Consider the following 25053-nt stretch of genomic DNA (forward strand, 5'->3'; position numbering starts at 1 on the left):
ACCTTCCTGTTCAGGAAGTTTTGCTCTGTGCCACGGAAATCCATTCCTCTGGTATAGTTTCCTTTATTGCAGCCTTGTTGATTGCTTTTATCCCTCCTATTTCCTGCCTTTACTTCAAAAATACAACCAAAAGTTTTTCTAAATGCTTGAAATGCTGAGCAGGAGGGGGATCAGCTTGTGTTGGGAACAGAATCCCCCTGAGCCCTCCTCAGGGCCAGAGACACCTGGGGGGCTCCTGGGCCAGCCAGGGCTCAGCCCCAAACCTTCCCACCATTGCCCAGGAAAAACCCACCCAGAACATCACACCATTAACCAGGAAATGACAGCCAGAAAATCCCACCATTGCCCAGGAAAAACCCACCCAGAAAATCCCACCATTACCAGGAAATGACAGCCAGAAAATCCCACCATTACCAGGAAAACCCACCCAGAAAATCCCACCATTACAGGGGAAAACCCTCAGGTTTCTCCTTTCAATGTCAAAGCAGGAGTTTGGGTAAGATGAGGGAGATGTTTTGGGGCAGTTTTCTATTTTCTGTGCCACAGCCCCTCCCCGGCTGCCCTGCCCTTGCTGGGCTCAGAACACCCAGCTGTGGCCAAAGGCACCAATACCCAGCAATAATACTCTGCACATCATAAACCTCTTCCTCCAAGGAGTGCTGATAAGAATTTCCATTTTTAGTCGAGGGCAAATGAACCATTCAGCCTTTATTTGTTGCTGCTGCACTTGAAGAGGGAGCAGAAGCTAATTTTTTAACTTTTCCTGTAAATAATGCATTAATGAAGACAGATGGGTCAGCAACATAAACAAAAGCTCTATCTCAAGCTGGTTTTGTTCTGGTTTTGTTTCCCAATATAGTAAGCAAATCACCACCACCCCAGTTCCCATCCTATTAACAATGTTTGCACTCCAAATGTTGAACTGGGTTATAAGGAAGTTTAAATTAGCCCTGGGCTGTAGTTTTTCAAATGTTTGAAGCAGATGTTCAAGTGCCATGAAATCTTCTTCTTTTTTTTTTTTTTTTCCCTTTTTTTCCCCCCTCTAAAATCCCAGTGGGTTTTGCAGGGCTTTGGCTCAGTGTGTGTCACAGAAAATCCCAAACTGCAGCTCTGCCATTGTGCTGTGGGTAACCCAACTGCCTGGGGCTGTCAAAATTCCCATTTTCCTTTGGAAATTCTGCCTCTGGTTTGCCTTGCTCTCTGAGCAGCCTCAGAAGGGCAGGGCAGTAACTTTAGGGAGGAGAAACTTGGAATAGGTTCTGTTTTCCCAAACCTTTCTAAAATTAAGACTGAATTGAAAACTTAAGTCGAACATCTGCTCATATGCTGAGATAAAATAGATCAGAAATGAAAGGAGAATCGATGCACACCAGAATTTAATGTGACAAATAAAGCCTTTTAGAAACAGAAGTCACAGTACTAATGTGGATGGATGGAAGGAAGGAGCATAGAAACAAAGAAAATGAAAACATGCAGGGGGATAATTCCTCAGGGACTCATGGGACTCCCAGCTCGGCAGCCCTGGCTCTTGTCACACCCTCACCCTGTTATTTGTGAGTGTTGTGTCTGCTTGGACGGGGCTTTAAAGCCAAGCACCTCTGAACTTGCAGAAACAGCCTCGATTTGCTGCCTGGGAAAGCTCTTCAGGAAATATCTGCCCCCTGTTGTTTTTGCTCTGATCTCTGCCACCGAACTGCACGAACATCCAAGAAATGCCTTTGCATGGTTGTGTGGAAAAGGGCAAAGGGAGGACTTTGCTCAGACCCCCCTGATAAATGAAACCCCACTGCCAGGAGTTCTGATCTCAGGTGCGCTGAAGGATCCAAGGGATGCTCAGTTTTCTCCCGGAACAGCACAATGAGACACAGCTTTACTTCCTTCACCCCAAACTCTGGCTGAAACCCTCCTCCATCAGCAGGACAGTCCTCATCTCTTTATGAGGAGAAGTTACATCAGCAGCCTGGCTGTCCCTAGTTCTGAAGGACCACCATTGGTATTTATTGACAATTTTACTGATCTTGTAGAAGTTCACACACACAGCTGATGAAATGACACATGGCTGTGTTTGCTCTGTACCTGAACACTGCACAGACTGTGCTGTGCTCCAGCAAATCTCTGCCAGACAAGGACAGAGAGTGAATCCCTGACCGACACTGAGGGCAGGCTCTGCTCTGCTTTGCCGTGCGGTGCCTTGAGGATTTACAGTGAGACCTCACAGATTTGTGGGCATTGCAGGGGGTTCTTGATTGGTTTTGAGGCTCAGCTTTCCCTGCAGAGCCACTGGTGCAGTCAGGGAAGGACAGGGGAGGCAGGGAGGGCAGATCTCTGCCACGGCAGCGCCCGCAGAAATGAGATGATAAAAGCAAATGTCGGATTATCTCCCTAATGCTGGATTATCACTCCTAACAAGGTGAGTGGCTTGTCTTGGCAAATGGCTTCAGAAGAATCGTGGATGGTTTTGAAAGGCTCTGTGTGGTCACACTTGAACCGTTGGCTGCTGCAGCTGATGTCAGCAGAGCAAATGTCACACCTCCCCGAATTCCTGCATCGTGCCATGAGCTCTGATTGCAGCGGGCCTGGGGAAAGGGCTGTCAGGGCTGTCACTCACTCACAGCCAGAGCCATAAAGCAATATCACAGCCCGGGGTGCGGGCCACTATCTGCACGCTGCCTAACTCTACAATAAACTACACAGCAGAGCACTTAGAGCTGTGATACCCCCACAAGAGGAGCTGTAAATTGATGAGCCCATACTCCAGAGCGCCACTGAAATAAATCACTGCAGGGAGGGAGCAGCTCTGCAGGCGAGGGGGTAACTGAGCCGTGTGGGGCTTACAAGTATCCAAAAGTCAGCAGCCTCCTTCTCTGTGCCACACAACTCAACACAGAGATTCCGTGAGAAGTAGGATCAGTTTTATCCAAGTGGGATTACACACAAGCACAAAAATAAAACATTCTGTATTCTACATTATATTACAAACGCAGGCAGTCAATAAATAGGTCAATAAATTATGGGAAGCACAGAGGAGTATGTGTGAAAATGGGTGAAATTGGGTTTAGTTGGTGCATGGTAAAGTCTGGGGTGTTCATTCCCATGAAGTGTTGGAGTGATTCTTTCAAAGACCCTTATCACTCCCAGGGAAGATAACTTTCCCTTAAAAGTGTAAAACAGATGCAGGGACAGTACAGTAGGCTCTGGTACAGGCTAAAAGAGTCAACATCACTTACACTTTCCCAAGAATCTGACAAATTTGCAGCTTAGTATAAATAAAGTGACGGGTCTATTGTTTCTCAGCTCCGACACCTCCTTATCACCACGATTTGTCGCAGAAGAGTGGTGGAAACATGGCATGTGACTCCATCTGCAGATCTGGGGGGAGGAATACCCCTGGGAATGGACAATTCTGCACTTACAGAGAGGGAGGATGCCCGTGCGGCACCAAGGGCTCTGCTGCTCTGCCTGGCACTGCTGGGCCATCCCAGCTGGATTGTGCAGCTGCATCTCAAGGGATTTGCTGGCTGGGAACGGGCGCTGCTTCTTAGCTGGGAGGAATTTCAAGGACAATTTTATCTGGTGCAATTCCAAGGGTTGAGGAAATTTATTGCACTTCCTTCTGCCACCTAAAGCTCTGGCCCTTGAGAGCCGACCCACGGCTGCTGCAGCAGCAAAGCCAGAGCTGCCTCAGAGTGATTTTGTCACAAACCTGCACAGGGGGAATTCTTCCTTGCCTGGCACTGCTCCTGGGCCACCTGCTTTCCTAAGAAAGGTGGGAAAGGGAATGGTGCCCTTCTGCTCCAGATGCCAAACCTTCCCTGCCAGTTGCCTTTGACTGAAACAGGGAAAGAGTGAAGAAAGTATTAAGAAAAAAGGAAAACAAACCACCTTGTTTGTGCCTTAGTGATTCGGGAGCTTGAGAATGATCAGGATGTAAGATCTACAGAGATAAATTAAGGAAAAAAAGAGCATGTAAAGACCTTTATGAAGATATTACAGAACACTGAACAATCTAGGTGTGATTGCCCATCACTCTCGTATCTTTAACAGCTCTGGAAAGCCCTGGAGATGCCAATCAACATTGATAAAGTACAAAAATATGCCTTTATTTCCATGAATTTGGATGTGCCTTTTTGGCACCAAGAGCCCTCCCAAACAATCCAGTGATCAGCTCCATGCCCTGGCAGGAGGAGAGGCTCGGTCGCGATCTGGACAGCGAAGAGCAGCGAGAAGGAAGCCAAGGAACAAAATATACAATCCCTACACGACGTGCCCATTCCCCGTGGCAGGAAACATACAATTATCTGTACAGGCCTCATTAAATAACCTCATTAAATAGCAAATCCCAAATGTACAAATTTACAGACTGAATCATTAAATACTCCCCCGTGCCCTCCCCGCGCGTGCGTTCCCTCCTACTATCTGCAGCCGCACTCTGACACCACCATGCCCTCGTACTTGAACTTGTAGGTGACCACCCCTGCATCCAAGTAGAGGATGGAGATGGGGTCGAGTTTGGTGGGCACGCAGCAGGCCTTGGAGGCTTTCTGGGGGTTCTTCAGGTGAACCAAAGTCTTGACTATGGCGTGCTTGGTGGGCGTGACGTGCTCCGTCAGGGGGTAGGCGCACACGCCGTGGCACTCGTAGGCTTCGTAGCCCGCCGGGGCGATGATCCAGGAGTCCCAGCCAATCTCCTTGAAGTCGATGTAGAGAGGAGTCTTTTTGCAGTAGTTGCCCTTGGCGTTCCTGCGGATGCGGGCGGTGGAGTCGTAGATGATGTTGGAGCGCATCTGCAGCAGCGCCTCCTCGCCAGGCTGGTCGTGGAAGTTGCCAACCTCCAGGTTCTCCAGGCCCAGGAACTGCTCGTGGTCGATCATCTCGTTCAGCTCTTCCTTCTCCTCCTTTCTGTCGTTGCTTTGGTCGTCGGAGTACACCACCAGCAGGGGCAGGTGCTTGGCCTCGGAGTTGATGTCGATGTCGAGTTTCCCTTCCCCGTTGTGCTCCTCCCCTTCCCTGCTCTCGATGTGCACCTCGAGCCGGTGCGTGGTCAGCCCTGCCCTGCGCCAGCGCCGGATGGCCTCGGTCACCTCGAAGCTCTCCCACTCGCTGCTCGTGCCGTAGATGTGCCTGGAGGCCAGGGCCACCATCTTCCTGTCCTCGCCGGCCCCCGGGGGGATGTTGTCCAGCACCTCGAAGATGGTGACCTTCCTGTCCAGCCCCTCGTAGAGCCGCTGGTCGCGCTCCACCAGGGTGTAGAGCCGCAGCTCTGCCATGGTGATCTCCTCGTGGTGAGGGATGGAGACGTTGAAGAGCAGCGGGTACCTCCGGGTTCCTGTCACGCCTGTAGGGTGGGAATCCAAGTCTGCAAGGGACAAAAATCAAATGTTTTAGGAGAGTCAACGCATCCACAAATGCACGCACTGAGGGTCATCCAGCATGCTGGGTTTCACCTGGGCAGCTCCAGGAAAATGTTCTTTCAGCACTTCCCACAGCTGGGCTTGGAAAAAAGGCTGAGGTTATTTTAGGTGTGTAAGGACTGCAAGGTGCCAGACCTGCTACAGACCTGGATTGAGTGATCCTCCTTCTGGCCCCAGGCTTTCCAGGGACTTCCTTGCCAACTGGAAGGTTTACATATTAAAAATGTGCTACCTAATAATGACATAGAAATCACTTCTAGGGTGCTGCACAGCAACTACTTAATAAACAAAGGGAAAACATTCATTGGGGCAGGCACTGGAGCCAACATGAAATGGACAACATGCAGTGTGCAAACACAAGAAATGTGTGTGCTGCAGTGTTCCTGTGCTAGCAGGAATTCCCTGCTGCTCAAACACCCCTCAGACATGGAGAGGGCCAAGCACTTGGGGAGGAAAAGCTGCTTTGAGAGATGCTTTACATTGGTCAGGGCAGGCGGTGGCACCAGGGTGACCTGGCAGCCACAGGCCCTGTGGGCTTTGGTGAGCAGCCAGCTGCGCTCAGCCAGGCCCTGGGCACCTTTAGCAACAGCCCAGGTGAGAGGGACAGTGCCTGCTGTCACCTGGGCTGCCCATCCCGCTGCACAGCAGCGTTCATTTCTTCCCCCAGAGCAGGATCTGCTCACCGGGGTGCATTTGCTGCCTCCTCCCAGCCCAGGAGGCAGATTGGGACACAGAGGCTGGAGCTATAATTAATGCAAAGGGAAACTGTTTGTGACCTGTCGCTCCCTTCATCTCTGCCTTCCCCAGTTTTTCTGTGTTTGTAGAAAAATGACTCTGATAAAGCCACAAGGCCTGGCCATGCTCCACCAGTGCACTTAGGCAAGCCATGAACTTCAGCACGTGACTTGTGCTGTTTGACTCCAGTTTGGAGTCTTTGAGGCACCTGCCTTTTTATTTTATTCTTTTTTTTTTTTTTTCCCCACTCTGCATTTTCATCTCTTCACAAATAAAATAAAAAGAGGGGGGATTCTGCTTCCAGAGCCAGGGTAGGAGCAGACCCTGAGCAGCTCTCACATGGCCAGGATGTGACTCTGCTCTCTCTGGGAAGTCCACAGGGTCCAGACCTGCTGCTCTTTCCAGTGCACCCCTGGGAGGGTTGGGAAGGGAGATCTGGAATCCATAGGAAAAGAAGAATTTCCCTTAAAACTTTATTTTGAGTATTAAGCACTATTACAGCCCCATTTACAACTAAATTGTTATGGCCGATGGGTTAAAACAAAGAGCTAATTCCAGCCACGCCACCTGTTATATTTCTATAATAAAGGATTTAATGTATAAATATGAAACTGGGATTTCTGCCAGTTTTCAGCAGGCAGGTGAACAAAACAATTCCAAGCTCTGTTTCTCCTTGTCTTTCTCATTGCAAGCAATTAATATCTCTATCAAAAGAGCTCTTTAGCATGAAAGGAATGGTTCTTAATTATCCAGATTCTGAGGACACATAAAAAACATGAATTGCGCAGTCCTTAAACTGCATGTATTTGTGAAGCTGTGCTCCCATCAGAGGTGTCACTTTGCATCCTGCTGGTTTGGATTGGAAGAGGTGAGAGAAAACCTGAAAGGGCAGAAATTCAAGGCGAATTTTCCCCATTTGCTGCAGAACTTCTGCAAGAGGCACCGCAGGACAGCAGGGAGCTGCCAACACCACCTGGCAAAGGTCAGCCTGTGCCATTTCTGTGCTGCAAACCTGAATTTCTGCAGGTGGAATGATTTCAGATTTGCATCATTAAACCACAGGGTGTTTTCTTCTTTACCACGCTGTACTTGGCAATCTTTGTGCTTGTTTGTTTCTTTTTCAAATAGCACAAAATGAGAACAACACCTCCCACGAGTGTGCCTTTGCTGCTGAGCACACTCAGCAAGGCAAGGTGAGCCACTGGCCACCCCTGCCTGCACTGGTTGGCCACCAACCCTCCAATAAACTTCTCCACATTGGAAAAAAGGAGATGGAAAGGAACTCTAAATCACAGGGCAGATTCTCTTCACAGCAGAAATTCACTGCTGTAAAGGGTGCCTGGGCCTGGCAGGAGCCAGGAGAAGAACTGAGCTTGGGGATTCTCCCCTGGCATCTCACTGCCCTGCAAAACTCAAGTGATTTCCACTCTGCCTCTCCTCACAGCTCATCACTTTGGAACTGCAAATTTTGAGGAAAAAGCAATAATGTCTTTAACTTCATTAATTAATGAACAGAGGGTGAGAGAGGCCCTGTGGCAGCTCAAACAGCCACGTGTGCCCCACGGTAACTGAACATGAATCAAAGCACTTGCATTTGCCATGTGGATTGATGGATGCTTGGAATTGTTCAGTTGAAAAACGTTTTTTTGTATAAAAATGCTTATTTAGTTTAATGTGTTGGTGTAAAAAGGTATTGGCATATTATTGAATATTAGTGCTGAAGCCTTATCTCATTGTCGTTGAACTGAGTGGAACGTGGAAGGAAAAACAGGAAAAAAGAGAAGGGTATGGCACAGGGTGTTAATAATGCCAAGGTTATATCTGGGATCCCTGTGTGGGCCATTCACTTGAGAGTTGGATTTGATGATCTTTGTGGGTCCCTTTCCACTCACGATATTCTGTGATAACTGGGTTTCTTCAGGTTTTTTTTTTTTTGTTTTTATTAGGATATAGTCTGGTACTCCAAGGTAAAACCTATTGGTTATCCAAAATTCCTCTTCACTTACTTTTGTGTATTTTCTGGACTGCGTGCCGATCCAAAGGAAGAAAACTTTACAAATGCCACGGGATCAACAGGGACAAGGCATTAACAGAAAGCTGTACCTGGTTAAGCTCATAATTTTAAAATATTTCACTTGAAGATACACTTTGAACAGTGTGTAAAAATGAGTCTTGCCTTAAATTCAAATATTACTTAAGGTATCCATTTAAAAATTTGATCAACTGATTACGAATGATGTTTGTAATCATTTTGGGGATAAAAAAATTGATGAACTGAAATTACCCTTGGTGCTGCCCTGATATTAAAGACACCCCTTCCCCCAAAACCTTCCAGTCTCCAGAGCCAAGGACAAGGAGTCTCTCACCAGAGCTGGGGTCTGGGCAGCCCTGCCACAACTGCTGATTTCCAAGGCCATCCTCACCAAAGGCCTTTTCCCTTTTCATGCCCCGTACCTGGTCAGGGCATTTCCCACTGGCTCTAAGGACGCTCCTCTCTATCCATTCCCCCAGACATGAGCAGCTCTTACCTTCATTTTTGAAGCTCCTGATGATGTTTGCAGAAGGCATCGATGTCCTGTCTGTGGCAAACCTGTTGTACAGCTCTAGCATGTACTCTGGAGGGTCCACCTTGGCCGACTCGTGCAGGGGGATGTCGGAGAGGTTCAACGTCTTCAAAAACTCATTTTTCATGTTCTGGAGCAGCGTGTTGAAATCAACCCCGTCTTGCTCGGAGAGGATCTCATCAAAAAGAGGCACGTCCTCCTCCAGGGAAGAGTGCTCCAGGCTCAGGATGGGACTGCAGGCTGCAAGGTGGACCAGGAGGGAGAGGACAGCCCAGAGCTGGAGGACGACAGAATCCATGGCTTCGCCTCCAACCGCGCTCAACGAGCTCTGCCGCTGGTGCGGCTCGGTGGCGGTTTTATCCGCTGGGCTGTGTCACAGAGGGATGACAAGTTTGGAAGCTCTTGTCTTGAAGCTTGTGATCCGTCCTGTCTGTCTGCCCCTTCCCCCTCCCCAAAACCAGGTCTCGGTAATTGGATCTCGCTCTCCTCTATGGCCGCCTTGCCTCCCTTATCTCGGCCAGTGGAAGCTGCTCACCAGATTTGTTGCTATCTCGCCATCCCCTCTCCCTTAATGAGCGTTTTGTAAACATTCTGAGCGGGACTCGCAGAGATAGGACAAGTTTCTCCTCAGAGAGGAGCTGCCCTTCCTCTCTCCCTCCGGTAGCTGACTTTGCTGCTGTCCGTGAGCCGTTTCCACCCGGATTGCAGCGCACGCGAGGATCCCACAGAGCCTCTCTCCCAACGCACCCATCTCACACCAAGGGCACACAACAGCTCCCTCTGCCCTGCTCAAAACTGTTTTAGAGTCAGGTCTTTGCGTTAAGAAGGAATTTCTTTGGGAAAAATTCAGTTCTTCTGCAAAGCCTGGGAGAAGAGCTTTGGTGGTACCACCAGGCCCTGCATGTGGAGGAGAAGAGCTCAGGGTGAGCAAGGAGAATCACATCCCTCAAGGAGCAGGGAGTTGGCTTTGGTGATGCTTCTGGGTCCCTTCCAATTGAGGTGTTCCATGATTCCGTGACTGGAGTATTCGCAAATGATTCAGAAAATCTTTATTTCATTCCTCTTTCATATGTGACTTGGCAAATCACGGTTGTACTTGATTTAGTCACAGCACTGCTAAATAAAAAGTTATTGAAAACACACGCAGGCCAACAGGTGACTCTGATTTCAGTTCTCATCAATTCAAACAGCTCAGGGACACAGTGTGGAGGACACAGAAAGGACTCTGCAAAAACATGTGCTAAAATTAATGGCGGTTTTTGCGTTAGTGTGCAAATTTCAACAAAAGGTGAGCAAAAATTGGTCTGGTTCAGAGATAACAATTTCCACTTAAACCTCCCTGTTCTCCACAGACTTTCCAAAGTGCTCTTGTTTTGGCAGCGTGGCCAGAGCTCGCTGCCTGTCCCCGAGGGGTTCAGCACTCAAGATAAAGAGGCATTTCTGCTCGTGCTGGGCAGCTTTGCCTTGCAGGCACTGAGAACCGCACCCAAGGACTAAACCACGGCCCTGCTGGCTTCTCTGGACTCTGCTTTTTGTCTGAGCACATCCAGTGATTTGCTGCCCCATCTCTGCAATTTTCTTCCTTTGTCATTTGCCCAAATCTTTCACAAACAGCCGCAACAATGAGAACCATGCTCAAGGCATGCCTGTCTTAAATTCACCCTCTAGGTTTTTATTTAAATATCAATATTTTTGTGAAAATCATGTGCAGTGTGGCTGCTGTGGAGGCAGACACTGACATGGCATTTTAACTTCATTTTATTAAACTTTTCTTCTTCTGAACGTGGGAAACCTGATGCTAGAGGAAAAGGGTGTTACTGAGGTTACTGCTACACCACATGAGATATTTGAGCTTAGCAAGGTTAATTTAGACCTCACTGTGGAGTTCATGGCTGTCTAGAAATCCTCCATAGCTTTATCAAATCTGATCTTTGCATATTTTGGCTTTCTAGAGCTGAGCACAGAAATCTTGGGGAAATTTTGGAGCAGTTTGGTCTTTGGCTTCTTTTAATTAAGAGAAAAGTGCAGTCTTCTGTTTGGTGATGATTCATCACCAAATTAAGATCTTTACTTCCACAGGAAGTGAGGTTAACATTAAAACCCCTGAGAGCTGGCTTGGCCTCAACTCTTCAATGCAGCGCAGCAGTGAGTCCTGTAAAGGAAAGTTTTTGGGGCTGCTTTTCACAGCCAGTGACACAGGACATTCGTCATGAGGGTGAAAATGCCTCCAGAGCGTTTCCTTTTTCAATGCTTCAATATTAATTTCAAAAATGCACTGATTTCATATATAAATATATATGTATATATGCAGATATTATTCAATTAAAGAGATCATTGTAAGAGTTGCTCACCCACCAGAGCCTTCTTGCCTTGGTGGCTCATTAGGAGCACAATTCCTGCTCAGACATTCCAAGTGTTTTCGCATTTCCGCTCTGGTTCTGATAAAAAGTCCTTGAACAATGGCAGAGTGCAGGGGTTGAACACAAAGCAGCTTGCGCAGGGTTTCCTGACTTATTCCATGTAGACCCTGCTGGGGATCTGCCAGATGAGGGATACCCAGAGAGCATCTGATAGAAAAGCAGCTTGATATGAAAGCAGCTTCCTGTTTCCTTAAGCTGCAGGCTGATGATTTTAACACACTGATAATTATTTTTTTTCTGAGTTGAATTGTGTAACAGAAGGGATTTATTTCATGTCACTGAGATGGTTTCTCCTTTTCCCCCCTCCATGTACACTGCAATTTACAATATCCTAGAAAGAAGTTGCTTTCCAAAAAATCAATGCTAACTAGATCACCTGAGGTAGCTGAGGGAACATTAATAAGCATCACAGCTGAACCATTAATTAATTAAAAATTAATCTAATGATCCCACTTCATCAGCAGTAGGTGCTCATTGGGCTGCCTGGGTTGCAGAGAGGGCACAGAAGGGTCCCTTCAGATCCAGAGGCTGAGATGCTCCTCAGAAGAACATGAAGTGGTTTTGAAGCATCCTCACCCTTCCTTTGCTGGTTTTTGGGAGGGAGGAACTCCTGCCCTCAGCCAGGGGCTCAGAGCAGCCTCAGAGGGGGAACCTCTCCAGGGGAAGGGGATCAATGTTTGCTTCAGTTCCCCCTGGGCTTTCTGGGCACGAATAGTTCCCCAGGGGATAAAAATCTGCCAGTTTTACAGTGCCACATCTGATTTCCCCACATGTGGGTTTTGGTTCAGCAGTGTGTACCTTCAAAATTTCATTAAATTGTTACTGCATAGCAGGCTTCTTTTAAAATGTGTAAAAATGTTTCTCTGGTCCTTTTTTTAAAATTATTTTTTCAGGAATTTTGGCTCAAGGCTGCTCCCTAATCAGGGACCTCAATCACACCATTGCAGGGAAGCAGGAGAGGGATGCAAACGTGCTGTAGCAACCACAGCATGTGATTTAAGGTTTTCCAAAATACAGGGATGGAATTATTGCAAAAATGCCCCACAACGGTTCCTGTCAGGAGATAGCTGTGGCATGAGGTAACTGCTGGGTGTGAGATGGGAGATAAAGAGGAGTGTGACACTGACAGTGTGATGAGCTTGCAATGGAATAACTAAAATTAGTTTCCATTCCTGCATCTGCCCAAGTCCTTATTCCTGTATGCCTTGGTTCATGGCTGTGCTCTGGATTCCCTGTCCATAAATGGGCCCTTCCCAGGGGCTCTATCCCATTTCAGATGGCGCTGGAAAATGAAAGGATGGTGTTTACTGAAAGGGTGTGGGGGGAGAAACATGGCAGTGCCTTACAGCCTGTGTGGTCAAGGAGAAAATCAGGGAGAAGAGGGAAAGGGAGAAGGAAAGGAGAGGAATTCCTTAACCTGAGGGACAGCAGCTCCCCCTGACCTGGAGCACCTCTGGCTTTGTGTGGGGACCCCACAAACCTGCAGGGCACACAAACTACCTGCAGTGCCTCTGGAAATTCCCTTTCCCCCTCCTTCCATCCTGCTGAGGTGCAGAAGCTCAGGCAGGGACTCCATCCTCCTGCAATTGCTCAGAGCAGCCTGGGCTGGCCGTGGGTCAGCAGCACAGGGACACGAGGAGAAGCTGTGAGATCCACGCCAGTGCAAAGCCTGAGGAACTGAAACAGAAAGAAAAGAGCTGGAAAAAGGAGCTGTTCGTGGCCTTGCTGTCAGTGTCCTGCCAGTCACGTGCAGTAAAAGGCCCTGGAGCTCCCAGCTCCTGCTGGCCTTGCTCCTTCTGCAATATTTGGAGGAGCTGTCACTTCCATGATTGGGCTTTGGACTGGGAAATATGTAGCACCCACCAAGTTCACTGCCCAGCCCATTTAAATGGTATAATTTATCATTATGTCATTTACGGGATGAGAAATGTCTCAAAATCTCTTGATTTTTTCTCCCCTCCCATGAGCTAGGTACATGCCTTGGTAAATATGGATGCAGTCTCTCATAATATTAAAAACGTAATACCTATTATGGTCACATAATTTATTAATTTAGTCCCCAGTTAATTCAAACCTGGTGAGACATGGTCAAAAATAAATCAATTCCTATTTGATATCTGCACACAGAGTGAGAGCAGTGCTAATGAACAGAGGAGCTGCTGTTTAATCCCAGGGGTTTGGACTCTGCAGGCTTCTTATCACACTCCCTCCACAGAAGAGTTTGACAGAAAAAGGTCAAGAGAAAGTTTTAATTTTACATTTTTGAAATTCTTCCTCTCATCACACAGTTGTTTTGTGGTGCTTTGGTATTCATGTGGGTGTCAAACTCCAGGAAGCTCTGAGCAGCTCAGTGACACTGACACAAACAAGATTGCAGAGCAAAACCTTTCAGAAGCCTCCCAGACTCGTCCCCTCTCCTTGTCAGCTCCGTGTCCAAGCAGGTTTTTTGAGGGATTCCATTCTTTTCTTAGTCAGAGCTCCATTTAAAAGCTCTAAATGAACAAAGTTCTTGGGAATAATCTCTAAATTTTGTCTTTGGGTTTGAGAACTGAGAAGTCCAAATCTTCAACAATGGGGGAAAAAACCAGACTCAGGTCAGCAGAAATGATTTTGCTGACAATTTTGATTAATAACATGGAATTATTAAACTGACAACTTGAGTGCTAAGCAGAGATGGAATATTTTCTGGCAGTGTTAGCTGATATCTCAGCATGAGATATTAATGACTAAGTCAACAGCTTGTAATCACATCAGCAAAACATGAGGAAAAATTAGACAAGCATGTCTAATATTTGCTCTGTTTATTTAATGTTAGGGCTGGAATCAGAAAGGGAAAGCCAATTGTGCATAGCAGTAGAGAAGATTGATTCATTAAAAATACTTTTTAAAGTTTAGCCTTAAAAATTCAAAGATGAAAGTGCATTATATTCTATTTTTTTTAACTCTGTGACTGGGATTATACTGGGTAAATTAAGGTTGTCAGAGGACTCTCTTTGCTTTGACTGCCATGCAGCTGAATATCAAATTTTGTCTTTTCCATCCTTTTGTTTATGGGAAACTGGCTCAGACACCTCACTAATTTTGACTTTAATTGCAGCAGAAATTACAAATATGTTCTGTTCCCCCTGGCTTCTGCAGCTTTGTTTTCTGGGGTGCTCAGAGGAGCTGTGCCCTGGTCAGGGCACAGAGCTCACAGGGCGGCTGCTGAAGGCTCCTCACCTGGAAAATCCAACTGAAGCCCTGATTCCTCCCTGAGTTTCACCAGCACACCCAAATGGCTTTTTTTCCTTGGCACCTGTTAAAAAACAGCTCACAAGAGGCAAAGCAAACGAGGGTCCAGTGGAGCAGCTCCTCAATGTCTCTACAAAATCGGGAATTTCGTGGATCCATGGCTTGGTTTGTCAGGAGCTGTCACAGCAGCTCCAACCCCAGCAATTCCAAACTGATTTTTAAAAGATGTTTTCTCCTCTTTCAGCACTGCTACAAAAGGATTGACTTTATGCATCATTTGGTTTTCTACCCAACAAAAAACGGCTGGAGCAACCTTGAGTAGGCCTGAATCACCATCCTCTCCTGGCACACACCCTTAGAAAATTAAATAAAGTGGGAACTGCCTTTTGGTCAGCTGCAAAAAGGGCAGAGAAAAGGAATGGCAGGAGTGAGACAGACACAAACCCAGCAGAGGATGTGGCCATGCAAAGGCAGTGTCTCATTACATAATAGAATATAGAAAAGTATAGAAATAGAAATACATTTATATACTAAAATATAGATTATAATCTTGTCAATATTATTAATATTAATATTATTATTAATAGTGTTAATTATTAAAATATACCAAATACTATTATATTAATTATAAATATAATATTTATATTTTATATTATATTTTATTTTTATATTTTCATAAATATATCTAAATATGTAAGAGAGAAATATTAAAATCATAAAGAAATAAAAAAATCAGTTAATAACCAATTGGGGCGTAATTACAAGTGAAAATAAACATCCCACAGGATTGAAAACCTGAAAGAATGAATTCTAATGCTTTGTACCCACACAGATTTTACTTCCTGGGGAACAGGGTGAGAGGATTGAATCTGTTTTGTTTTTGTGCCTGCAGTCTCTGTTTTTAGTCCATCTCACGGTCCCGAGGGCCGAGGTTGCTGTCACCATTTGCCATCTAGTGGACAATGGGAATCTCTCTCCAGTGGAAAGGAATAATTGCACCAGGGTTGGAGTGTATTCCTTGGAAATCGAGACATTCACAGATTCTCACTGAGGCACAGCCAGACCCTCCCACTGAGCTCCCAGTGTGTCCCTTCCAGCTCAGAATATTCCACATCAAATCAATTCCCTGCTTTTTACAGAACAGGCCTGGCTAGGAAGTCAGATAATGTGATAAAGGGATAGATGAAGTTAGATAATAACCAGAACATGCTGTTTGGTGGAGAGGAGCTCTTGGGAACATCAGGAGCTTTCGAGATCCTGAATCTCATCCTGACACCTTCTCCCTCTCCAGCCTCTTCCAGCCAATGTGGTTTTAGGCTCTAAGCTCGTGCACTGGCTCCCTTTTCATTTTGGTGACAGCTCTGGGTTCCAGAGGCAGCAGGGCAGCCCTGTCCCTCTCCTGTGCAGATTCCCAGGGCTGTGCTGCTCTCCAGGTGCTCAGTTTGTGCCCTGTCCCTGTCCTGTGCAGATTCCCGGGGCTGTGCTGCTCTCCAGGTGCTCAGTATGTGCCCTGTCCCTGTCCTGTGCAGACTCCCAGGGCTGTGCTGCTCTCCAGGTGCTCAGTTTGTGCCCTGTCCCTGTCCTGTGCAGACTCCCAGGGCTGTGCTGCTCTCCTGCTCAGTTTGTGCTCAGTGCCAAGGAGCTCCACCTTGTCCAGCTGCACCTTGACCTTGGGCGGTTATCGGGACGAGCCGTGGGCTTTGTGCACTGGGAACACAACTTTGTGCACTGGGAACACAACTCCACCATTGTTCCTGGGATTGGCTGCTGGGCTCCGAGTGCCTCCCATGGAAACCACTGGGAATTTTCCATCCATTCCCCTGGAAAACCTCGCAGTGCAAGAAGAATCCCAATGGATCACAGCGCACAAAGATCCTCTACCAGCAAGGGACCCCCGAAGATTCTGAGAGCTGATGGGCTCCAGGCCAGCAGGGGTTTCACATCAGACAGAGCATCTCTAGGTTAACTGATTGATAGAATTAAAAGTTTCATATGTAAACATGTTAATTATATTAATAAGCTTTTGTCCCCTCATGGCAAGAAGGGCATTGAGAGCATGGAGCATGTCTGGAGACTGGAACGGAGCTGGGAAGGGTCTGGAGCCCCAGGAGGGGCTGAGGGAGCTGGGAAGGGGCTCAGAGGGAGAAAAGGGGGATCAGGGGGGATCCTGTGGCTCTGCACAGCTCCTGACAGGAGGGGACAGCCAGGGGGTCGGGCTGTGCTCCAATTTTTACCTCTTTGGGCTTTCCCTGTAGTCCAGTTTTAATGTCAAGCACCTGCAAGATAAGAAAAACAGATTTATTATAATCCCAGACAGGTCCATAAAGGATACTGTAAACTGTGGCCTAGTCAACAAAGAATGAAATGGCAGGAAATAGCAAGGGCAAATACAGTATCAATAAATAGAATATCAAACTTCTTTCTCCTGCCTAAGTCCTTTTCTCTGGTTGTTCAGAGCTGGCTGTACATTCCTGTTTGCCCTGTGATTAGTTATTTTAAATCAAGAATAAATTTCTTTTGCTCTGCAGCCCTTTCTAGCATGATCTTTGTGGTTGTGGGTGATACCAACAGGGAGGCTCAAGGGCTGTGAATTCAGAGCAGCAATGTGGGAGCAGAGGGAAAACTTTTACAGAGTTTTTCTCTGGAAAACTGGGAATCAGAGCATGGCCACGTGGGTTGTGTGGTTTATGGGTCTTCCTGTGCTTCCTCCTCTCTTGTTGGGGGCTGCACCCCAAGAGGTGCAGATAATGGGGTATTGAGGCTGGTTTCAGGGTCCACAGAACACAGAACAACTATTCCTGGATTTAATTAACAAAGTTTGACCCTCCAGAAATATTTTTTTGACCACCAAGAACCTGCAGCCTGTCATGAATACAATTAATCTAAAAGAACAGCCTCACCATGTGATGAAATGTTCATTTATTAAATAGCAGATGGTTTGACCAGGAGCCTGATTTGAAAATTACCAACTGCAGACCTGGGGCCAGTTCTTGCCCTCAGGCAGCCACTCAAGGCTCCCATAAACAGTGAACATTCAGTGTTCATCCCCTAAACACACACAGCCCTTTCAGGCCCTGGGGGGAAGGCTGAGAGAGCTCAGCCATCCCCTGGGATCTGCCCCAGAGCAGGCAGGAGGCCCCAGCCTGGATTTCCATCAGCTCCTGGCACAAAGCACACCTGGGACACTCCCAAGTGGTCCCAGCTCTTTGTGTGAAAGGAAAACTTTATTGCAAGCACAAATCTCTTAGGGCTGGGGCAGTGTCCTCTGGCCAGGATGGAAAATCTCTGCACTCAAACTGCTGCAAATTCCCACTGGCCCTGCAGCATTCAAGCTGCTCTGCAAACGTGTGGATCTGCTCCCTCCCTTCACCTTCATTCACCTGCTTGCTCCCTCCCCCAGCCAGGCTACACAAGGTGAGCCAACACCTGGATGCTGATGCCAAAGTGAAGTTCTCCACTGGAAAAATCTATTCTGGTTCTGTTTCTTCTCTTTATGATGCACAAACCAATGCCTGGGCCATGCTGCAGCCCCAGCACAGGAATGGACCAAGGGGGAAATTTGGGGAAATTTGTCTTTTCTGCAGGGCAACTCACAAGACCCATTGTCATTGTGTTCTGATCTTGGGTAGAAGAAACAGACAAAGCATTCTATTTATTTATTAAAGCTTTCTATTTATTTGTATGTCATAGGCTTGTTATGCATCAAAGCTTTGCATAGGCAGGTTGAGCCTCATACCCGAGTTCTGTTCCAGCTGGAGAACATGGTTACCATCACTAAAACATGCAACAAGGCAATTTCTTGCAACAGAAATGTCAATATTCATTTGCAACGAGTTCTTCACAGATTTTAAGGCCCAAAATGCTTGGAATGCCGGCACTGGCACAGCCATCATCATTTGTTGGTGCTAAAAAATACCAAGAAAAGGAAGAGGGTATCAGTATTTATATCAGTATGTATCTCAGTATCTCCTTACCTGATGGGATCCCTGTATCCAGCTAGAAAAAGTCTCAAATACACAAATCTCAACCCCCGATTATGGCCCCATTCAAGGCTTCTGTTTGTCTCAGAACCATCCAGAGCATTTGTGGTGCAGTTCAAGGGGATGAAATGCCTGCACAGCTCCAGGGTAGCAGGAGGATTTGGGTTCAAGGGGGAGGAAGTGCCACAACACTCTGGCCTGTGACTTACGTTCAGTGGCCACCAGCTCGTAGAGAGGCAGCCCCGTGCAGAGATTCTCAATGTGCTTCCCGTAGAGAATCCAGTCTTTAAGATGCCCCAGCCTGGAGCTGCCAGCTTGGAACAGGGCCCACACATTATTGGGAGAGTATACATCCCTCATGGTCTGAGAAGAAAAGGTTAAACACCATCAGAAGTGTAGCTTTAGCTTTACTCTGCTGGGACACCCTTTGAGAAGGCTCCCAAACCCAAAATCACCTTCTTGTGCCTCACAAAAGAACATTAGATAAAGGAGCTTCATGCTTTTAAATAAAAAATGAATTTCAATCTATTCAGTAACAAAATTCACTACATATTAATTGTGCAACACAGCAAGCCTGAGCTGTATTGCTGCCATAATAAGCTACATTATTGGCACCAGGTTTTGCTGCAAATGTGCTACTGGGCCAGGACTCCAGTTCACCTCCAAGCAATACTTCCAGTCTCCTGAAATATCAGTCTGAGTAAGGAAGTAAAAATCTGGTCAAAGTAAATTGATCTCTACTTTCTGTTCTGCAAAAAAATAAATTTCAAGCAATGTCAAGGTCAAATTATCAGCTGGACAGTGAATAAAGGGAAAGTTTGCCTGAATTTATATTGTGATCACCTGGAAATGGCCAAATGACATCAGTGCCAAGGACAGGGGATTGTACAGCTTGAGACACCTCAACAACCCCCTGTAAAAGTGCAGGGGGCCATGATGGTTTGTTATCTTAAAAGAATGCTCTGCATGATATTCCCTTCCGGCTGTCTTGTCAGAACAGCTCCATCATGGCTAGGACAGCACAAATCATTCCTGAGCTGCCTTGGGGGCTGGGGAGGGTCCCCCTCACAGCCCACTGCTCCCACCCCTCCCTGGCCAGCAGAGGGTTCCCCACAGTCACTCACCTCTCTCTCAAAAGCCAGACGTCCAATCTCCTGCAGGTCTGGGATGATTTCCTTCTTTATTTTCATGATGAAGCAGGCATTTCGTGAGAACAACCTGGTGGCAATGTACCCCTGGGATGGAAAGAGTGGAGGTTAAATCATCCAGCAACCTGCCAGGAACAGCAAGTGGCTGCAGATGCTCTGCTGTGGAATGAATGCAGTTCCTTTCTCTCCTTTGGGGAATGGAGCCAGCCTGTCCCCGTGCCTGTCCCTGAGACTGGAAGCATCATTTCTGACAGATTCCTGCTGCCCATGAGTGCTGGCAGCCCATCCCCATCTCCAGCCCAGGGACCTTCTTCACTTCCAGGAACTGCCACCACAAGTTTCATTACAAGTCTTCTAAACTGCCCCATTGCACGGGTGAAGAAAGGAGGAGAAAAGGTGCTGGGAGTCCTCAAAGAAAGTATTCAGAGACAAGATGTGGTGAGAATACTCTAAAATAATTTCTGATTTTAAAAACGTCCTCAGGGGTTAATTTGGGGTGGATCCCTGGATTTACTCACATGTGTGTAATCAAAAATGGTGTCAGAGGAGTAGACGCCGGAGCGCACGTGGACATCGACGATTTGCTCCTCGGTGTGGATGGTCATGGTGCCAGTGACATAGTTGCTGATGGGATCGTGCAGCACAAAGGTCTTTGGTAAAAAGCACAAAATCAGTGTTCATCACCTGGCTTCCATCTTTAGTGGGCACAACAACCCCCAATGCTTTATGCCCATGTAAATACCAAATCCCTTAGAACCCTGTGTTTTTGGGATTTGGTATTTACTGCATCCTGGAGCATCTGAGGAGGCTCTTGAGATGGAGGTCAGTTATAAACAGGCCCTTCTGCAGGCTGGGGAAAACCTGCATGGGACATCCCAGTCATTCTGGGCAGCAGGGACTGGCAGGAGACTGCTCCAGTCTCCAAATGTCTGACTGAGCTAAGGGGGCTCTGTCCCCCTGACTCGTTACTTTGCACCTGTACAGAACCTCTGGCAAAAGCTCTTTTTCTCTACACTTGACAATAAGCAATGTGTTGCTTTTAGTTTCTTCCGTGGTTTTCTTCCTGTTCTATTCCCCCTGCCCAGGGATCCAACACACTTTAAATACCCATGTGCAGGACAAGGCTCGTCCCTCTACTCACGTTCAATGCAGAAGTGTGAGCCCAAAAGACTCCCAGGCAAATGAGGGCTGCAGCCTGTAAAAGGAAGCAGAATTCTCACTGTCAGAAACACCAGGCAGTGCCATGAAAAACCCAGCCCATGAACTGAGGGAAAGAGCTGGAGCATCAGTTTGAAAAATCCCCCACTTAGCATGTATATTCGCTGAAAACAACTGCAGTTCTGCATTGTCAAGTATTTGCTATCAGGCTCTCCTTTGCCTGTAGCTGAAAAAGCAGAATAACTTAACCATGGCATTTCTGCAATTTTCACAAGTCCCTCCTTGATGCCATGTTACCTCTTGATTTGCCTCTATAACTGCAATCATTAAATCATAACCAAACCCCCTTTCTGAACTGTACCAAATTCTGCATTCTTTGCTCAAGTGAGGCTTCCACTGACTTTGCTGACCCAAGAAATGCAAGTTCTCCTCTTTCGACCCAAGATCATATTATCGCACAACTGTATTGTACCACTTACTTGAGCATCTTCTCTATCCTTTTGTTTTTAAAAATGAAGAACTTACATTATTAAGTATTAAAAGTCCAACAGAAATGGAGATACTCACAAATCTCTTCATTTTTCTTTCAGATGAGAGCAAGAGGCGGCAGAAGGTAAGAAGGCAAGGAAATCCCAGAGACCTTCAACTTTTATATCTTGCAGGAGGTGTGGGAAACACTTGACAGAACTTTCCTTCATGACTCGAACAAGTCCATATCTACATGTCGTAAGTCTCCTATCTGAATTTTGGGTTGGCACAGATAACCTGACCCAGATATATTTAAAGCACTCAGTAAGTCTCAGTAAATCAATCACTCTGCAAATGGCCATTATTCACAGGTTTAAACTTTAATATTGCTGGTTCTATTTTTTTAAATATTTAACAGGATATTGTCTAGAATTAAATGTCATTGGGAATAACACTGCTATTTATTTATTCACACAAACTGCATTTTGTCTTCTGAAACACAGTCCCTAACAGCCTGATTGATAGTCTGCAGAGAAAGGCTGGTAAGAAACGCCTGTGCCATGGTGGCCTCCTTGTCAGCCAACAAACAGAGCAATTCTTCAGCCATTTCTGTCACTGAAAATATTGGAAGGGACCCTGAGCCACCTGACAGTGAGTGGCATCCCCAAGCATGGCAGGGGCTGGAATTGGAGGATTTTTAGTGCCCTTCCAACCCAAACCTTTGTGGGACTCCATGATTCCATTCCATTCTGGGTGCAGGGACTCCTGGCAAGAAGTGCTGCTCATTTCTGAGCAGTTTCCCCATGGGCAGAGCACATGGACTGAAATAGTGACAGAGCTGGGGACAGGAGCTTCACAGGACAGCCTGGGGCACCTCCGGCCTGCCCAGCTCACCAGGCAGTGACACCCAAACCCAGAGCACATGGACTGAAACAGTGACAGAGCTGGGAACAGGAGCTTCACAGGACAGCCTGGGGCACCTCCGGCCTGCCCAGCTCACCGGGCAGTGACACCCAAATCCAGAGCACATGGACTGAAACAGTGACAGAGCTGGGAACAGGAGCTTCACAGGACAGCCTGGGGCTCCTCTGGCCTGCCCAGCTCACCGGGCAGTGACACCCAAACCCAGAGGCTCCGTGCCTTGCACAAGGTCACAAACAGAAGGAGCAGGATGGGGATTCCCCCTCAGAATCCCCACTGATTTCTGTGTTTTGTGAGAATGCCAACAGCCAGGACGTTGCCCTGAGAATGTTCTCGGGTGCCCCCAGGAGACTCTGACCTTGCCTGGACTCCTCCTCATCCGCTATCCTGCACCAGCCAGGGCTGGCACCTGGATGAATCACACTCTGCTTTCTGCTGGAAGGTCATAATCAAGGCTGGTTCCCTCCCAATAAAACAAGAACTCAAACTAACAGCAAACACATTTCTGTAATTTCTCTTATCAGAAAAAAAGGAGAAGGAGATTGTACAGAAATATCTCTCAGCAAACAGGCCTCAATGGAAAAAGAAAAAAAGGAGATTGTACACATTTGCTTTATGCCACCTAAGTCCACATGAGAAAGTGTTATCTCAAGTGTAACAATGCTGTGCTGCTAAGCAATATATCAGAAAACACATAAACAGATATAAAATTCTGCTAAACCCAGTTAGACTAATTAGGCTGATGTTGCACTTCTCTTGAAAGCTGGTTCTGTCCCTTCTTCTCAAAAGATTCTTTATTTCAAGATTTCAGGTATGTCAGAAATACTCAGAATAGATTTCAACAGTCAAGTATTTCACAGCAGGACTCTAACAGGGTTCAGGCACCACAAGTTTAAAAAAAAAAAGGTTAATTTAACTTTTCCTCAGTGCTTATGCCTTCATGTAGTAATTTTATTTGAAGAACACTTGAGAAGCAGCAGCTCCTGTTTCCCTCAGCATCCAAGTGCTGAGGCACAGGTAAGGGCAGAGCAGCAGGGAGATCAGCAGTTGTTTACTGCAGGAAAACTACAACAGCCATGATCTGCACCTTGCATTGCACTGGCTGAACTCTGCTGATCCCATCAGACAAGGACAAAAACTAAAGGTTAATTTCTAAAAAGCATTTGCCTAATTAATGTGATTGTGACACAGCCCAAGCTGGTTGTCTCAGGCAAAGCCTTTGATATAATTCCAATTGACAAGCCTTGCTTTTTGGAGACCTTTTGCCCACAGTTCATCACTCATCTCCCAGGAACACCCCTGAAATCAGCAGGTGTGTGTCTAAACCCAAGCGCCAGAGTCCTAGAGGCACCCTCCAGTATGAGGGAGCTGAAGGAAGGAGCTGCCTAAGAAGGGTTTGAGCCCTTCTAATTTCACCTTGCCCAGTCCTCAGGCAGAGTGAGGCTCAGCTTACAGAGCTGTGGCTCAGGATCCCTCGGTGAACCTTGCCACCTCAAATTTATGGTCCCTTTCTCAAATCAGCCCTTAGTCCATAATCAGCTCTCCTGAAGAGGCTCTGTGAAGATTCATGGCCACATCTGACAAACAGAGACTTAATATTTGTAACCCAGCAAGATCACCACCCCCTGGTTTGAGTGGTGCTTTTGGTCAGAGGCACAACTTCAGGCTGAGTCCTTTGCCACACTGGCACAAAGCATCACTGCAAGTTTACTGGGAATCTCTGCTCTGCTGCTGCTTATAATTTTTCCATTTAAAAGTGGCTGTTCAATACACTGAGCTTACCATGAGCACTTTTCTCTCAGCTCCCTGTATGCCATGAATTCAATCAGGCAGGTATCAAAGCCTCCTCTTATCAGAGCACTTCCCCAGGAAACTCGTCATGCTTCTGTGAACACAGGGCACCTGCCAATAAGGCAAACCCATTTTCAGATTTAACTTTGGGATATTATGTATAAAAAGTAAGAGTACACATCAATTAGCAGCAGAGCTGGCCGGGCCTGCCATCCAAATGGAGTTCCCTGTAAGTATACCTATCACTTTCTCATAAAACTCTTAAGGCTGGGCAGCTTTTAAATGGTTTTGAGCTTTTCTTGGCACTGAGTGAACTCTTAGTGATTTCTGACAAAGTGAAAATGCCAAAGGGCATTTTCAAAGGGAAAATGCCAAAGGGGTGGGGACTGCAGGGGAGAAATCTCCCATTTGGCAGGGATGGAACTCCGCATGCTCAAACATGAAAGAGAGAAGTGCTCTGTTCCAGGGGCGACACACACTCGTGACACGTCCACAGGACAAGATTCTCTCCTTCACCACTCAGAGGCAAACCAACAGTCTCAGCGAGTCACATAAAGTTGGGCTCAGCTGTTTGCTGAGAGTGTGACACGAGAGACTCCAAGTGCAGGATGGTGACACTGAGGTATTTACAGCAGCCTGAAACTGGTGCAGGGAAAATTCCCAAGCATTACTTTTAAATACTCTGAGTCCGACTTGGACCTTTTTCATCAAAATCCTCCTTTGAAGGAGATGAAATCTGGCACCAATTCAAAGCTTACAGGATTGTCTTCAAGAGAATAATTGTTCACAATAGTTATCTGAAAAGAATTTTTCATCATAGCAATAGGAAATTTCTCCAAAAGGTTTCAGCAGTGGTTCGGACAAACCCGAGCACAGCAAGCTCGTGAGTTGTTGAAACTCTGTGGTTTTATAAAGGGGTAACAAATGCTTGATGTCCCAATTTTCTGAACAGAAGTGCCTGTGCCTCCCTTTAGACTGCTAGTCCAGTATTTGGAGGATGAGATCACTGTGAAGATGCTCAGGTGCCTTTGCTGCTGTGTTCCAGGCACAGAGCTGAAATGTGCACCCATATTCCAGCTCTTCAGAACAGGTGCACATGGACATTTCTCAGACCTGCTCCATGTCTGACATCAAAAGCTCGAGGTGAAAAGCTCACTCTTACTTAGAAAATATTTGAGAGCACATTTTTTCCAATAAGTTATTGAATTGGGGCTGGGCAAGTTTTC

The 25053-nt window shown here is 46.7% G+C and overlaps 2 protein-coding genes across 2 annotated transcripts; both read right to left on the reverse strand.

Annotated features, from left to right (window-relative positions):
- Positions 1–1034: 1034 nt before the first annotated feature.
- BMP10 (bone morphogenetic protein 10) lies at positions 1035–9394 on the reverse strand. Its single transcript, XM_005496765.2, has 2 exons — positions 8675–9394; positions 1035–5356 (listed from the first exon to the last, which is right to left on the reverse strand). Exons 1-2 carry the CDS (start codon positions 9006–9008, stop codon positions 4413–4415), a joined length of 1278 nt encoding a protein of 425 aa, XP_005496822.1. The 5' UTR covers positions 9009–9394; the 3' UTR covers positions 1035–4412.
- An 8662-nt stretch (positions 9395–18056) lies between these two features.
- Positions 18057–22415, reverse strand: GKN2 (gastrokine 2). Its single transcript, XM_074558912.1, has 6 exons — positions 22395–22415; positions 20631–20684; positions 20008–20139; positions 19466–19576; positions 18551–18704; positions 18057–18266 (listed from the first exon to the last, which is right to left on the reverse strand). The coding sequence occupies exons 1-6, from the start codon at positions 22413–22415 to the stop codon at positions 18175–18177; spliced, it is 564 nt and encodes a 187-aa protein (XP_074415013.1). The 3' UTR covers positions 18057–18174.
- Positions 22416–25053: the final 2638 nt, after the last annotated feature.

This window comes from Zonotrichia albicollis, chromosome 26 (genome assembly GCF_047830755.1).
Source record: "Zonotrichia albicollis isolate bZonAlb1 chromosome 26, bZonAlb1.hap1, whole genome shotgun sequence".
Lineage (NCBI taxonomy): Eukaryota > Metazoa > Chordata > Aves > Passeriformes > Passerellidae > Zonotrichia > Zonotrichia albicollis.